Below are 16060 nucleotides of genomic sequence, written 5' to 3'. Positions count from 1 at the left end.
CCACGTCAGGTACTCCAGGGGCACCTATCTTGGAAGAAGAAGGCGGAGAAAAGGGCACTCGTGACTTGAGAAACCTTCTAGAAAGAAAAAGGCAAAAGAGGTAGCTCAACTCTTTAGGATCCTGAGAATGTGTGGTGGTACGAGAACCCGGAGGAAGGTTGATTTATCGTTTGTGAAGGTGCGCGGGACCTGAATGCATCACGCAGAAAGGTCCCGGACCACCAAGCTGCATGATGGCCCAAGAAGAAATCCCAGAGGAACCAGTCAAGGAAGCCCAGATTCAGCCTAAGGAAGAATTAAGGGAAATAAATTTGGGAGCCGAGCTGGGATCCCAGAAGCCTGTCTTTATTAGCAGTTAGCTGATGGCACAAGAAAGGGAACAATTGGTGGCCTTACTCCGGAAGTACAGAGATGTGTTCGCATGGACTTATGATGAAATGCTTGGTTTAGACCCGGGATTGGTAGTTCATTCTCTTAACGTGGACCTAGGAATAAGACCAGTAGTTCAGCCAGCTAGGGTCTTTCACACCGAGGTAGAAGCTCAGATAATTCAAGAAGTCAAAAAACTGCTAACAGCTAGTTTTATCAAACCCATCCAACACCCCAAATGTTTTTCCAACATAGTACCTGTGAAAAAGAAAAATGGTCAGATCCGTTGCTGTGTGGACTTTCGTAACCTAAATAAGGCATGCCCAAAAGATGAGTTCCCCTTATCCAATATCGACCTCCTTGTAGATTCAACTGTAGGAAGTTCTATGTTCTCGTTTATGGATGGATATAGTGGGTACAACCAAATTCGCATGGCTGCCAAAGATGTAGAGAAAATGGCATTCAGAACTCCAATCGGAAACTTTTATTACACTGTAATGCCTTTTGGCCTTAAAAATGCGGGGGCTACATACCAACGAACCATGACAGCTATTTTTCATAACATGATGCATGAGGAGATGGAGGATTACGAAGATGATATTGTGGTCAAATCAAAAACTAGAGCAGAGCACCTTTGGGTACTTAGCAAGTTTTTGAAAGATGCAGGAAGTACAAACTACGCATGAACCCCATGAAATGCCTTCGGGGTGTCTGCTGGAAAGTTCCTTGGGTTTCTGGTACATCACAAAGGTATAAGTGTAGATCCAGCGAAAGCCACAGCCATCGCCACAATGAAAAGACCGACAACGGTGAAGGAGCTCAAAAGCTTCCTGGGAAGGGTCTCTTATATTAGGAGATTTGTGCCTGAATTAGCTTCAGTAATGATAGGTTTATCCAAACTATTGAAAAAGGGAACTGAGTTCACCTGGGGAATGGAACAACAAAAGGCCTTCCAAAGGATTCAGCAGATCATGAATCATTTGCCCACCCTCCAAGCGCCAGTGTGTGGGCGACCTCTATTACTATACTTAGCATCAAACTCCCAGGCAATAGGAGCCTTGCTAGCACAGGAAGATGACTATGGGAACGAGCAACCTATTTATTACATAAGCAGGACACTCAAAGACGCCGAGACTAGGTACCCCAAAATAGAGAAAGCCTACCTAGTAATTATCTACGCGTCCTAGAGGCTGAAAAGGTATTTCTTAGCTCACTAGATCCTTTTGGTGACAAAGTTCCACCCCATAAAGGCACTCCTACACCAGCCCCTTCTCACGGGAAGGATAGCACAATGGCTAGTCCTGCTTTCTCAATATGACATAGGCATCAAAATCCCCAAGACTGTTAAAAGCCAAGCCATAGCAAATCTGCTGGCTCAATTCCTAGGAAAGGAAGAAAGCCCATTGAGTGAAGAAATCCTGGGTGAGGTGGCAGTGACAAAGATCCCAGGAAAGAAATGGACAATGAGATTCGGGATCCCCAGAAGCTGCCAAAAGGCTCGAGATCCTCGAGGCATGTAGCATAGTCAAGAAAGGATTAAGACAGCTCAAAGGAAAAAGCCAAAAGAACACAAGAAACAGAGGAAAGGCACGTCCTTCTCAGGTACCAGAGATCCAGCAAGAAAAGAAGAAAACCTGAAGTGACTTCTCATAGCGCAAGTGGACGGTACCTCGAGGAACCAGAATGAAAGGGTATAAAAAAGGGAGTAGCAGCAAAGGACTTTCGAACCGATAGAGTGGAATTCCACCCATTTGAGAAAAAAGATAAAGAAGAAAGACGACCAAAAGCTGAACCATGAAGAACGTGACCTCAGTGCACTCCGAAATAGGTAGTCAGCCATGGACTTTCTAAGAAACAACACTGAAAGGAAGAAAAGAATGAAGAACAGGAAAAACTGAACCTTCTGGGCGATGGGCACAACACAGGCTTTGGTACCTAGGGGGCAAAACAGGGGAACCAATAGTTCCCTGGGACTCTAGAATAACACTATAAAAAGGGGGGAAGGATTGCGAAAAGGGGATAGAGAAAATTTTACAACAAAATCAAGGAGAAAGTTCTGTCGAGAAGAAAACTCAGAGAAATTAGTAAATTACTTCCTGGTATCCCAGAAACAGCCACTATAGTACATACTCGGATTCAAAAAGAATCAAACTTTGCAAGTCTTAAAGGCTTCAATAGCCATCTAAGACTGTAATTTTTGAGCTTACTTGAACCTTGTATCACGTCTTAGTGAGCACACTGTAATCATAATAAAGAAAATTCAATGAAGCATTTCTTATTGATTTGAGGATCCCTAACCATTACTTTGTGCATTTACTGTTTGTTTTTGCATTACTTTTGCTATTTTAATTGTTGTTCAATACAAATATCCTCGTTTGCTAGTTTATGTGTATTGTAGGAAGTATGCCATGTGCACCACTTAATTCTTAAACAGCCTTTTAGCTGCGGTGAATCAAAGCCCAGTCCACCAAACTACAACAATTTGGCCTAGGATCCTTGGGCCTGAGTGCTAGAGAAAAAGCACTCTCACACGGTTCCTCTGCTTTCAGGTAAAGGATAAGTTATATGAGCATTTGATAAGTCATGAGGTTATTTTAAAGTGTATTATGCATTAAAAGGTTTTTTATAAGAGATATGACATGTAATCATGTTTTAGACAAAGATATGCTCGTAAGCTTTCAAAACCTTATGTATATAATTTAAGCATATTTATGCTATTACTAATTCCACGAACATGATGTTTAAAGAAAATAATGGAAATGCTTTTATTATGAAATGTTATGCAAACTATGAATTTCAGTATGATGTATAAGTATGAAATGTTTTCGGGTTATGTACTCTAGTAATCTGAACTCAGCTAGTAGGGGTTAAATTATTAGTTTTCCATGAAAAATGTTTATCTGTTTAGCTATTTAAAGTAGAGGAAATGGGGGCTGCCCATAACTTTAATCTGAACAAGGCCTTCTCCCCAATGTGTATGGATGGCGGGGAGGAACAAAACCTTGAGGGGATATGCCATCAGGCCTCCCAAAGAGGACAATATCATGCACACGAGAGCACCCAAATATGATGAGGCCTTCTCTGTACAGACTTATCAGATATGGACTAACCAATATGTTATGAACAGCTATATTATATTATTGATCATGAGAGAATGATTTTGTTTAAATGCATTATGAAAAGTTAAAAGCTTTCATGAAAAGAAGTTTATGTGGAAAAGAAAACTTGTTCTTTAAAGATAAAAGTTTCTGAAGTTCTGTTGTGCTTTAAAAATAAAGAATCTGATGAAAGTACAAGTTTATGTTAAAATTATCAGATATCTGTTCTTTATGAAACGTTAAGTTTTATGACCATGAAAGTTATAATATTTTATGAAAAGAATTTTATAAAGAAAAGTTTTCTTATTTGGCAAGATGTTTCTAGTTTAAGACAAAGTTACCAATTATCTGATTTAAGTTAAAATGATTATTTTGTAATGAGAATACATATATATATTGATTTTAAACAATCAATATTATATTTGGTGATATTGTAAGAAATGAAAGAAATTAAATCCGAAAGGTTTTGGTAATATTATTCTGATAAAAAAAGGAGAACAATTATTTTCCTATGAAGAGCGTATAAGTTATTATTATAAATAGTATAAAATACTATGCATGAAAAGTTGTTCTCCTATTCGAATATTCATAGAATGGAATGATTTGATTTACATGCATCCTTATTAAATTCTCATGTATCTTATCTTTACTGAGTTGTGTAGCTCACCCCTTCTACTCTTTCAATCAACAGGTTTTATTTTGGAGCAGAGGGAGCCTTAGTCGAGTTTTGGAAGGAACTGGTTTTAGTTTTTAAATGTATAGATCCCAAATTTGTATCTGATGTTTAGTTTTGTGGTATTGTGTATTTTAGGACCTAATAAAAGTTGTGTACCTTAAAGTATTAAGAGATGTATTATGTGAAAGTGTGGAAATTGAATGATAGGTGGATTATGTTATTCTTTGGGTACAGTATAGATGCTCTGAATATCAAGTGAAAAATTATCTCAAAAAGTAAAGAAACAAGAATGATAAGAAAGAGGGAAGCTCTTGTAAAAGCTTTTATAAAAAGTTTAGTTGGTTCTTGTTAATACAAGGTTTAGGCTTGATATTAACATGCCGGTCATGGTCACAAATCCGGGTATCAGGTTTGGAACGTGACAAAGAGAGAGAGAGAGAGAGAGAGAGAGAGATATATATATATATATATATAAATTTTAGTAATTTTGTTTTATAAAATTATACTTTGCCTTCCTTAATAATATCATTGATTTTTTTAAGAGTAATACTATAATTACAAACTTTTTTACAACATTTTTACAAATTGTTAAGGTAGTAAATTCTTAGGGCATGTGTGGTAGACTGTAATAGGCATTGTAATGTAATAATTATTTTTAAGGTTTAGCTATTTTTTAGTTTGGTTATGTTTTTATTACAAGGAATAGTCATTCCTTATAAATAGCTATTCTTTAAAATGAAGAATAATTATTCCTTTCTAAAATAGTTGTATTAGCTATTCTTTAGTAAGTGCAATAATTTCAAACTTAATATATTTCCAAATAATTATATTTATTTATATCTACCATGTCATTATGTGGCTTTCTATTTTAATATTGTTATCTTTAATATTGTTACATTATCAATATAACTGTTAGAAGTTTTTGTTTAATTATTAATTGTTAAAAAGGTTTGAAAAAAGCCATATTTGGGTCATCAACATGGCAACTTGGCCTATTTGTTAAAAGGTTACCCAAATTGTGTTGCTTAGTTGATTGTTAGGCTTGATGGGTCTTAAAAGTTAAAACTATTAATAAATAAAATGTGTTTGGGTTGACCTATATAGTTAAACATGAATTGCCAATCTTATGTAAAACCTCCTAATCATTCTTAATTTTAGTATCTCTGTCTACTAGTACATATTTGAGTCGAACTTTTTTTTTTTTTTTTTTTTTTTGAGAAGGAAGAAACTTTCTATTATTGAATAACTGGTAAATCAGATACAACGAAAGAAGAAATGTTTGGAGGAACAGACTCCATCCAAGCTAATAAAGGAAAAGATAATCTAGCTCTCTGGGCTAAGGCATGTGCTACTGCATTCCTTGCCGACTGACATGAGAGAAAGAGAAACTCTGTAGAGAGTTTGCATAAGACAAAATGTCCTTAATTATGTGTCCATCTTGTGAGTTTACCAACCCCTTCCCCCGAAGCGATTTGATAACCAGCTCAGAATCACCTTCGAAGATGGAATTCTGAAAACCTGTTTCAATGCAGAAAGTGACTGCCCTCCTTGCTGTCAGCAGTTCTACAGACTGGACTGAATGTGGTTTTTGGATCTTTTCCAAAAGGGTCGCCATAACCTGTCCTTCAGAATTACGAATCACCACTCCAAGACCTGCCTGATCAGATTCTCCAAACAAGGCTCCATCAAAATTTGTCTTCATCATACCTGAACCCGGAGGACTCCACTTCCTCGTTTGAATTTTTCTGCATACTATTTGTTGCTGCTGCTGTAGATTTTTAAAGCCCCTGATGTACTCCTTTGCATACCCCGCAATTTTATTCAAAGGCAAGCTGCTCTGCTGAAGGCGTGATTTGTTCCGGTGGTGCCAAATTGACCATGCTATGGTAGCAAACAACGGTAACTGATGCTGCCTTGACTGCACCATACGGATCAGCTCTGGGAAGGAAACTGATGCTGCTACAGACCTGTCCACCATATTTGACTCGAACTTGGTGCTTCTTATAAACTAGTTTATAACCTTTTTTTTTTAAATTATTTGCAAGTCTCACATGAGTTATCTACTTACTTTATTTAATTTTTACTTTTTATTTACATTACTTTCACTAAAAGGTTTTCCGCAAAAAAAACTAGATAAATTGTTCCTAAACTAACACCATCTTGAGCCCTTAATGCCTTTATTAAAAATATAAACGAGTACCATTTGAATTATTTCAAGACACTTTACTATATATATCTTTTCAATTTGATTTTTTTTTTTTTTTTTTTTTTTTGGTTTGAGAAGCGTCTTCTAAATTTGATTTCTTTTGAAAACCAAAGAATAATAATGCATACAGAAAAATATTAGTTGTATTATTGAGCCGAGTTGCACTTTGTTAGTTTGTTTCGTGTTTTCAGAAAATGCGCCTTTGCTATCTAGCCATGTGAATCCAAAACAGAATCTGAGAGAGAGAGAGAGAGAGATTTCTGAAAAGGACACGAAGATATGGAAATGGAATATAGAAAACTCAAAGATCAAGTACCTTTCTTTTCCTCTTCACTCATGTGGTACCCATACATATACACCTCTATTTAATTTATGGACAAAGTTTCGCTACAAGCTTGGTTGCAAGCTTGTAGCCAATTGCTACAATTCCAAAAAAAAAAAAAAAAAAATGATTACATATTTTGAAAATCTAAATAATTATGTCAAATTTTGTGCTAATTAGATATTATATACTATTTTATTAATAAACTTATCTTTTGTGTATAATTTTAGGCTATAAAAAATTAAAAATTTAAACATTTGATTAATGATATAACTATTAATCTTTGATTTTTTTTTAGAAATTTTGCAAATATGAAAAATATAAAAAGAAAATTTAATCTAATGGAGAAATTCACATCCAATAAAAAGATGTTAAATAAGCTTTTAACCAAATTTTCTCCTTAATTTATATATTTATTTTTTTGGGGGAAAGGATGAAGATGGTAATGGTGGCGTAGACATCATAGAAAGCCAGAAAGCTCTTTCAGTGACTGATCTACCCACCTTGGGAGATACCCCCATTGACTGGTCCAAATGGAAGCTCAAGTATCCTTCTTCTTCTTTTTTTTTTTTTTTCCTTCAAATTCTAATCAAAATCCAAGTTTTAATTTAGAGAGACTAGCAAGTAAATTATATAATTTTGTTTGTTTTTGTTATAGGATCATTGTGGTAGTTGCATTGACACTTCTTACGAGCTCACAAATTATACTTATTGTGTGGTCAAAAGAAATGGCAAGTACGAGTATAGTATTACCACTACAAATTTTAAGGGTTCAGGTGTAATTTATGTGCAACATTCAGTTTGGTAGGTCTTAGGTTCAATCTTACCTATCAAATGAATAGACGTATGTCATTCTTTTAGGTAATCAAAGAAATGGGTATTGATTTATTTACTCTTTTATTGAATTAGGTAGAGACTTTGAAATGTGGGTTATCACTTTTAGCCTTGGCAAGAATACGGAGAAGTGAAGGTGTTACTGGAGATAACAGGTTTTCCTTGTTTGTTTTTATGCTAAGTTTTCATAATACTTGTGATTTAATGTTCTCATTAAGTTAGAATTATAATTGTAGGGGCTGTTTTTGGGGCTCAGGCCCAACAGGCAAGCGATTCCGGCCCAAAAGTCCCTCAACAATGAATTTGTAGAGAGTAGGTTACAGAACTAGGTCTTGACAGAGTGAACATAGTTATGAACAAGCCATGCAATGATGCAACCATTTGGACGTGGGGATATTCCTCTAAGCTGCTTGGGATAACAGTCCGCGGAGCTGTATCTTATGCTTTTTTCCTTCAACTCCTTTTCTCTTTCTCTCTCCTTTTCTTCCTCCCTCTCGCGATCCCCTGGCCATGGGGATTTTCTTCTCTTATATAGCATCCTTCCTACGATAATGACCCTACACTTGTTAATCATCTGGGCCTCTACTTGAGTGCCTGTCCCACAGGACATCCTCCTTCTTTTCTGTGAGTTGCACTGGCCAAGATAATTCTGTTCTCCTGTCCTTTCCACATTAATGCGGCTAGAAAAGTAGCTTCCTTGCATTTAATGCGGCAGTTGTGGTTGCCCCCCCCACCCCTCGGGAACGTCCTGCTTTCTTCCTTGATTTTGGATGACCTTTCACCATGTAAAGAGTGTGGATCGGACTCCCATTTGGTGCGTCCGAGGAGGTACTCCTCCTTGGACGCCCCTAAGCAAGCCCAGCCCAACATGATTGGGTTGGGGGTTCCTCTGCCCGTGTCTTTGCTTCTTATTGTGGTTGGGCTTAGTACAAGTACTATGGCCCAACGTTGACTGGCGAATTTTACCCCCACAATAATATTTAGAATAAATTATTCTGTACACTCGATGTACTTCACATAATGGTGGGTTCGATCTGTAAGGCCCACGTGTAGAGCTCACTCTGACGTGAGAGGAGGGCATATTGATATTACACAGCGTGCACCAAATGATTTCACCGTATCTAAGATGAAATGCACATTTTGTTTCATCCCAGTTATTCAACTATATTTTTAGTTAGAGTTCACATTCTTATTCCAATCATATCTCTATTTATTTTTTGTTTCTTGTTCTGCCTTTGAACTAGGTTGAGTACAAAATTTGATGAAGTTATTGTATACCTCATTCCTGCATTACTTTACCTAGTCAAAAATTTGCTCCAGGTTAGTTGTGGAAATCATTTTTTTATTTTTGGTAGTCACAATTCCATTGGTATTCTTGCTTGTTGAAGATTGATTAATGTGTATTCTTCTCTTTCATGTTGCAGTACCACACCCTTCAGCATCTGGATGCCCCAGGTTATCAAATACTTAAAAATCTGAATATTATCAGTACTGGCGTTTTGAATAGAATTATACTAAAGAAGAAATAAGTCCTTACCATCATTTACATTGGATTTTTTCATTTCATCATGGAAAACGTTTGCAGAAGCCCCTTAACAAATACAATGAAGATGGAAGAGTCATAATAATTCATTTGGTTTACATGTCATCTTGTTGATACTCTTAGAAATATTTAATGTTAAGAATGTTGGCCCAAATAGGAGAAAGAGATCAAAAAAAATTGGTTCCTTTTTTTCCTTTTCTTTGTCTAGTTTATAAATTCAAAAACATATTGGGAATGTGAAATGCATCCATGAGCATGAATATATGTAGTGTACTGATTCAGCTGCTCTTAGGCTATGTATCTGAGGATGGAGAGTCAAAGATTAAGGAAAAAAGCTAATTTAAACAAATTAAGAATTTAAGCCAAACCAATTAGGACTGCAAAATTTGTATTGAGTTTTGCGTTCCAATTATTTATTCTTTCAGGTTAAGCAATATGCAATGGGTGGCTTTAATTCAACTATGTATTGGGCGCGTCATTACTCAGCTAAAAACAAAGTAAGATTTCTCACACATCTTATTTATGGACTGTTTCAGACTAGTTACTTGTCTTTTGAGTTTTGGAATGTTGACCTTAAAGATACTATTGAAATTGTCACATGTACAATCTATACTGATAGATGTGTGATTCATGTCTATATTACAGGACAAGATGTAGTCTAGTAATGAATGAAAATATTATTTACTAAATCTAATATCACTTTTATGAAGTGATAATATCTTGGTGCATGTAGCCATGTACATGAGAAGTAGGAAGTACTGAACATCATTTCTAACTATATTATTTGTATAATCTTTTCTTGAAATTCAAAATTTTTTTTTCTACTTTCAACTAGTTGTCTATGCCTTAGAAGATTACATTGTTTTTGCAGTTCTGATGATGTTTTTCAAACTCCTGTTCAAGGTTGGGTGATGGCCAATGTGATTTAACCAAAATTTTACACTCTTAATACAACAATGAAGAAAAAAGAAAAACCAGAGGAAAACATTTGATAGCTTAAGGTTCTTGTTATCATAATTGGGGGTGATTTCTTTGCAGGTCATGGCACTCTTAAGTAGTTTTGCAGGAGTGTACACTGAGGTGAGTTTTTTAAGTACACAGTTTGCACTCTAGTTCTTCTGAACTACAATTCATGTCTGTCATTTACTGTTTGAATCCTAACCCGACAAAACTTGATCAATGATTGGGTTGAATTTTGTTAATTGATAGATTTTGTAAGACTGATTGAAGGTTTTTAGCGATCCATTGAGTTAAAAAAGTGAAAACTCTCATCAGAGTGATCCATTGCTTATGATTTTCATTTTTCACAGGCTATAATGAAAAAGCGTCCTTCGAGAAACATAAATGTGCAAAACTTCTGGTTATATATATTTGGTATGGTTTTTAATGCTGTTGCTATGGTGACCCAAGATTTTGATGTAGTGATGAACAAGTAATTCTAGTCTCTCTCTTTTTTTGGATGCAGTGATGAACAAGTAATTCTAGTCTCTGTTTCTGATTCTTCTCTTACAATCAGTTTATCCTCTCCATTTTCCCCATGGGAAGTCATTATTTAAAAGATTCTTTACTACCTTTGGGTTTGTTTGAGATCTGCTTATTTTTGTTGAAACTGAAAACTTTTTGCTGAAAATATTGTAAATAAAAATAAAAATGAGTTGAAATAGTATAATAGGACCCATAAATAATACCAAAAAATACAATGAAACTTATAAATAGTAGCAAAAATAAATTGAATAGTAAAATAAGTTGACAAAATTAATCATGTCAAACGGATACTTAGAAGTGGAATATTCTTCTTTTCTGATTAGAATTGAAGAAGTTTTAGTTTATAAGTTATTGTTTCTTTTGTTCGGGGGATTCTTCTATGGATACTCATTTATTACAGTTCTCAACATTCTCAAAATGAAAGCAGATACAAAATGATTCTGCACTAAGGTATCTTAAATATCTCATTTGGCTTCGTAAAATGTAGCTTATTTGCCTGCTTTAGCTTTTGCTTAGTCCTAGATTTCTCACTCCCTGTCCTTTATTACAATCTGCTTAAATTGTCTCATGTGCAGTAGCCTTGCTGTATCTATGGTAACGAAGTTTGCTGACAATATTGTGAAGGTATGTCAGCCAGGGAAATATGACCTTGAATCTTGTGAGACATTAACAGAAATGCATTTACGTTATTTTATATAATGTCCTAGAACTATTCCTTGGCATTTCATAGCGAGATTTCTTTTGCAATCGTCAGTTATTTTTTGGCCCATAAAAGTGCAAAGACATCTGCCATCCTTCATTGATGGTAGAATTTGTGAATATACTGGAATGTAAACCTTTCTGGGTTATTTTGGGTTGTTTTTGTTCTTGGTGAAGGCGTAGGTCAGAGCGGTTGGCTTTATTGATCTTAGGATTAACTTTATTGTTGCAAATTTAACATTGATAGTTCTTGCTAAAGTACTTGTTGGTCTTTGTATTCTTTGCCAACGTTCAGCCTTAATGAATGGCCAGCACTCTTTTTGAAGGGTGTGAAAGTTGTTACATGACCTGAAGCTATTATTCCTCAAAATTAGTTGCGTACCTGTTGTATGCCCTTTGTGTTTGTGCATTGGGTGGCACTCTTTTTGATTATTTAATTAATTTTTACTTTTACATACATACATATATATATATATATATATATTTCCAGCACTTTATGCAGCCAAATTGGTCTTTATAATTGTGTTACTTAAGGGAAGCATACGTCACTGTTAGGTTCTAAATGTTTAGAACAATTGGCAAATTGTGAACACAAACTTGTCTAGATATAGATCTTAGAGTCTATAGGTTTTATTAGACAATGCTCAAGGTGATTCAAGTCAAGATTCAAGAACATACAAGCTGCAGGAAGAAGATTTCATAATATGTCTGGTTCGATTGATCGAAAGTCGTATCTGCAGAATTTAATTAAACCCAAACAGCAGTTCAAGCCCATTAAGGATTAGGGTTTCTAATCTACTTCTCCCAGTATATAAAGGAAACCCTAAGCACGTTTTTATGTGGCTTTTCAGAGAGAAAAGAGTGTGCCTCTTTTGTATTTAGGGTTTTGTTCCTAAAAAGCTCTCTTATGTCTTCTACCGGTGCTATTCCTTGAAGAATCTTAAGATCCGGTATTGTAGAAGTTGCTGCCTTCTCTTGTCATCAAAGGTGTTGATGGTCTAAACCTTCAAGGGTGGTCTTGGAGTCACAAACAGGAGAGTTTGTGTTGCTAAACCTTTGAGTGGGATCTCAAAATCACTAACATGGGTGTTTGTGTTTTGCAAAGGCCAAAAAAAGGAGTCCGTGGATTCGGAACTTGCACGTGGTCGTGTTAGTAAGTTCTACTGGTAGGTAGCAATAAGAAGTTGAGCGTGGGGGCTTGTAAGTCTTATTGTATGAACTTCGATTCTTTCTAGTGGATTTGTTTTTTACCTTAAAGATAGGTAGGTTAAATCCTCCCCATGTTTTTTACCGGTTTGGTTTTCCTAGGTTATCATATCGTTGTGTTATTTATCTTTCCACTGCTATGCATGATATGATTGTTTGATTATGATAACCTAGACTTGTAATTTGGACTAAGTAATCACTTGGCTAATTACCTAAGTTAATCTAATCGTGTTTTTAAGGGGTCTAAAACTAACAGTTACCATCCTGCTGCAATCATTTTCTGCACTTTGCGATTGAAGTTCCCATTTTTATTAGCTTCCTCGTACTGTGCAGGTGTATTCTACTTCAGTGGCAATGCTTTTCGCAGAATTTTTATTAGCTTTTTTCATTTCCCATAAGAGTGATGTCAAAACTTTCCTAAAATGAATTGTTAACGAGTGCCCTAAGGGCACTCATTAGCATGACCCATTCTTTAATCATGTTATGAACAATTCGGCCATTTTTCTGTTGTTCTGGCATGCATTTATATAATGTTGGGATTGATGAATGATGACGCCATAATTACTTGTTTTTAACAGTAATAACTATTGAAAGCTTGATGGTAGTTATGTTTAATTACTTTATTTCTCTTGCTTCCAGCAATGTAATCCTCTGTGTTTATCAACATGCTGTTGGGAAGCAAGATGACTCCATACCAGCTCTGCCCAAATTTGCTCAGTGTAAAAGGTTCTCATCCCTCGCCTCACCTCTCCTCTATGGTGATTTTGAACAAATGGCCATGAAATCAGTAATGTACCTGTATTTTAAAGTTACTATTAATTCAAGATCAGGATTCGAACAATTCTGGTTTACAGTGTTTGCTTCGACCACCCTTTTGTGTGTGTGTGTGTGTAAAATTACAATGAAAATTTTAGGCGAAACTACGATGTTGGTCCCTTAAGTTTACCTTGTGTGTGCAATTGGTCCCTCAAGTTTCAAGCGAGCACAATTAGTCCCTTAAGTTTTAAAATTGAGTTGTATTGGTCTTTTTACTAATTGGCGTTAGTGATGTTACTTACGTGGCTAACGAAACAATGACTTGGCATTATTTTTAATGACGTGGATTTTTTTATTAATAAAAATTACAAAATAAATTTAACGTAAGAAATTTGCACACCGGTAAAGGGGGGAGACTAATAGCCACCGGCGACAGCCCAAGACTAAAATCAAAATTAAAAAACTCTGTAATTTCTTTTTCCGTTAAAAAGGTCATCACCTCAAAATTCACAAACCCAACAAACAGTAACAACAAGAAGCCCCAGTTCTTTATAGATGATAGGATGAGAGAATGATTTAACAGAAACAATAAGAAAGAAACAGGATCAAAGACCAAGATGGCGTGTTTAGCGGCAGGGACAGGGGTTGATGGTTGTTCTCACACAGTACAAGGAGGAAGCTCGTTGTCTTTGAGATCGGAGGCTTTGTTTTTTCCGAAGGTATCAGTGGTACGGATGGGTGAGGCAAAGGGTTTGTTGGTGAAAGCGATGGCGGTGGTGCTAAAATTCAAAGGGACGCAGAGGAGAGAGAAGCATCTGACGAAGATGATAGAGAAGAAGCCGAATGAATCGTCGGCGAAAAAGTTGCTGGAATCTGAAGAAGCTTTAACAGAGATACGTAGAGAACAAAAGGAACAAAGAGAATGAGAATTGGGGCTTCTTGTTGTTACTGTTTTTTGGGTTTGTGAATTTTGAGGTGATGACCTTTTTAAGGGAAAAAGAAATTATAGAGTTTTTTAATTCTGATTTTAGTCTTGGGCTGTTGCCGGTGGCTGTCAGTCTCCTCTTTACCGGTGTGCAAATTTCTTATGTTAAATTTATTTTGTAATTTTTATTAATAAAAAAAGGCACGTCATTAAAAATAATGCCAAGTCATTGTTTCGTTAGCCACGTAAGTAATATCACTAACGGCTATTAGTAAAAGGACCAATACAACTCAATTGTAAAACTTAAGGGATTAATTGTGCTCGCTTGAAACTTGAGGGACCAATTGCGCACACAAGGTAAACTTAAGGGACCAATGTTGTAGTTTCGCCAAAATTTTACTCAAATGTTGGTATATGATTTGACAAGCTTCATCTGTAAAACCTGTTTGATCAATTACATCTAAGAATTTTGAGGCTTCGGCCTTCATTTTGCTTGTTTTGCCAAACCAACTTGCTGATTGAGTCATGCTTGAGATTTGGTTTTAGGGCAGGCTAGGGCTGTGAGATGGAAGGCTGAAAGCAATAAAAATTCAAACAAATCAATGATAATATTCACAATGGATAATATTTACTAACAACTTGCGTCGTTAAGGTGAAGAAATTGATGACCTTTTTTTTTTTTTTGGTGGAGGATGTTAAGTCACTTTTATTTATGTATACTGCCAAAATCATCACATGTAAGCTTTGCTATAGAAGAGGGGGTTCCTCAAACTGCACCATATATCAATAACACAGGATTCAGTAGGCTAATAAAGAAAAGTTTTGCTTTGTTCGACTTTAAATCTTATTTAGGTGAATTCATCTTGTTTAATTAATCTCAGATGCAGTGGCAAAGTGGAAATGAAGTTGAACACAATATATTCAACTATACCTTGGTTGAACAATAGCTCTTTGAATACTTGAGTGGCAGCTACAAGGACAAGCAAATTAGTTATGAGTTTGAGTTATGATGATGCATTTCGTGTATTCATTTTAAGAATACAGGAGGTAATGCAATAGAAGTTCCCTACATATGAAAAATACAACAAACTTATCTATAAATTGGTATTAAAAAAAATTATTAAAAAAGGTTACTATCAATTTTATTATAAAAACTTAAGAATTGACGTGATAATAAATTTAATTAGTATTATTTATAAATAAAAAATATGATAAAAATATTAGAATCATTCACATCACTCAAAAAAAATTATCAAGAAAGTGTATGTAGACTTCCAACCACACAAACTTGCTACACTCATTAACTTTGCTCAGAAGGTGAAATTGTGGCTTCCAACTTAAAGCAGGCATATGGTCTTTGTGTTTTAAAATGGGACTATGGGAGGATTGTGTTGTGAAATTTTAAAATACTCGCAAGTGTACGAACTGTACCGAAGTATAGTTGGACAAGAACGAGGTCGAACCCATAGGGACTTGTATGAACGTAGGAAAATTAATTAAACCTTAACCAAATTAATCCTAATCTAGTTTAAATAAAAATTGGTTGGTTACAATAAAATAAACTAAGCAAATAATATAATTAAGCAAATAGTTAAACTAAGCAAAATATATAAAGCAATAAAAAGATGTAAACATATCAGCATATATTTATGATCATTAATTTTTTCCAACTTACTACATGATAATCTAAAAATCAATCTTGCTATCATGGAAAATATCATCATTTAAACCCTTATTTTAAAAATCAAAAGCATGTTCTTCTTCGCTTCTTAAGTACAAAACCAAGCATTCAATTAATTTAGACAAATCCTAAATCATGAGAAAAACATGATTGAACTCATATTTAGAATCCCATCTTAGTCAATTGATATGAAGCAAGAACAATTTAAATCATTAAAGAACAATTATTGTGGGAAAAATCAAATCACATAAATATTACTG

The 16060-nt window shown here is 35.2% G+C and overlaps 1 protein-coding gene, 1 long non-coding RNA gene and 1 pseudogene across 2 annotated transcripts; 2 read left to right on the top strand and 1 right to left on the bottom strand.

The window, feature by feature from the left end:
- The first annotated feature begins 2563 nt into the window (after positions 1 to 2563).
- LOC126726678 (uncharacterized) lies at positions 2564 to 4349 on the top strand. Its single transcript, XR_007656027.1, has 2 exons — positions 2564 to 2918; positions 4159 to 4349. It is a non-coding gene; the product is annotated as an uncharacterized LOC126726678 (long non-coding RNA).
- Positions 4350 to 5491: 1142 nt separating this feature from the next.
- LOC126728547 (uncharacterized) lies at positions 5492 to 6121 on the bottom strand. Its single transcript, XM_050434351.1, has one exon. The coding sequence runs from the start codon at positions 6119 to 6121 to the stop codon at positions 5492 to 5494; it is 630 nt and encodes a 209-aa protein (XP_050290308.1).
- Positions 6122 to 6634: 513 nt separating this feature from the next.
- Positions 6635 to 14120, top strand: LOC126728546 (CMP-sialic acid transporter 2-like; annotated as a pseudogene).
- Positions 14121 to 16060: the final 1940 nt, after the last annotated feature.

The sequence above is a fragment of the Quercus robur genome, chromosome 5 (genome assembly GCF_932294415.1).
Source record: "Quercus robur chromosome 5, dhQueRobu3.1, whole genome shotgun sequence".
Lineage (NCBI taxonomy): Eukaryota > Viridiplantae > Streptophyta > Magnoliopsida > Fagales > Fagaceae > Quercus > Quercus robur.
This window is presented reverse-complemented; position numbering and strand designations above follow the sequence as displayed.

Coding starts and splice junctions, on each gene's coding strand:
- LOC126728547 (XM_050434351.1), bottom strand. CDS start 6,121: ATGGTGGACAGGTCTGTAGCAGCATCAGTTTCCTTCCCAGAGCTGATC.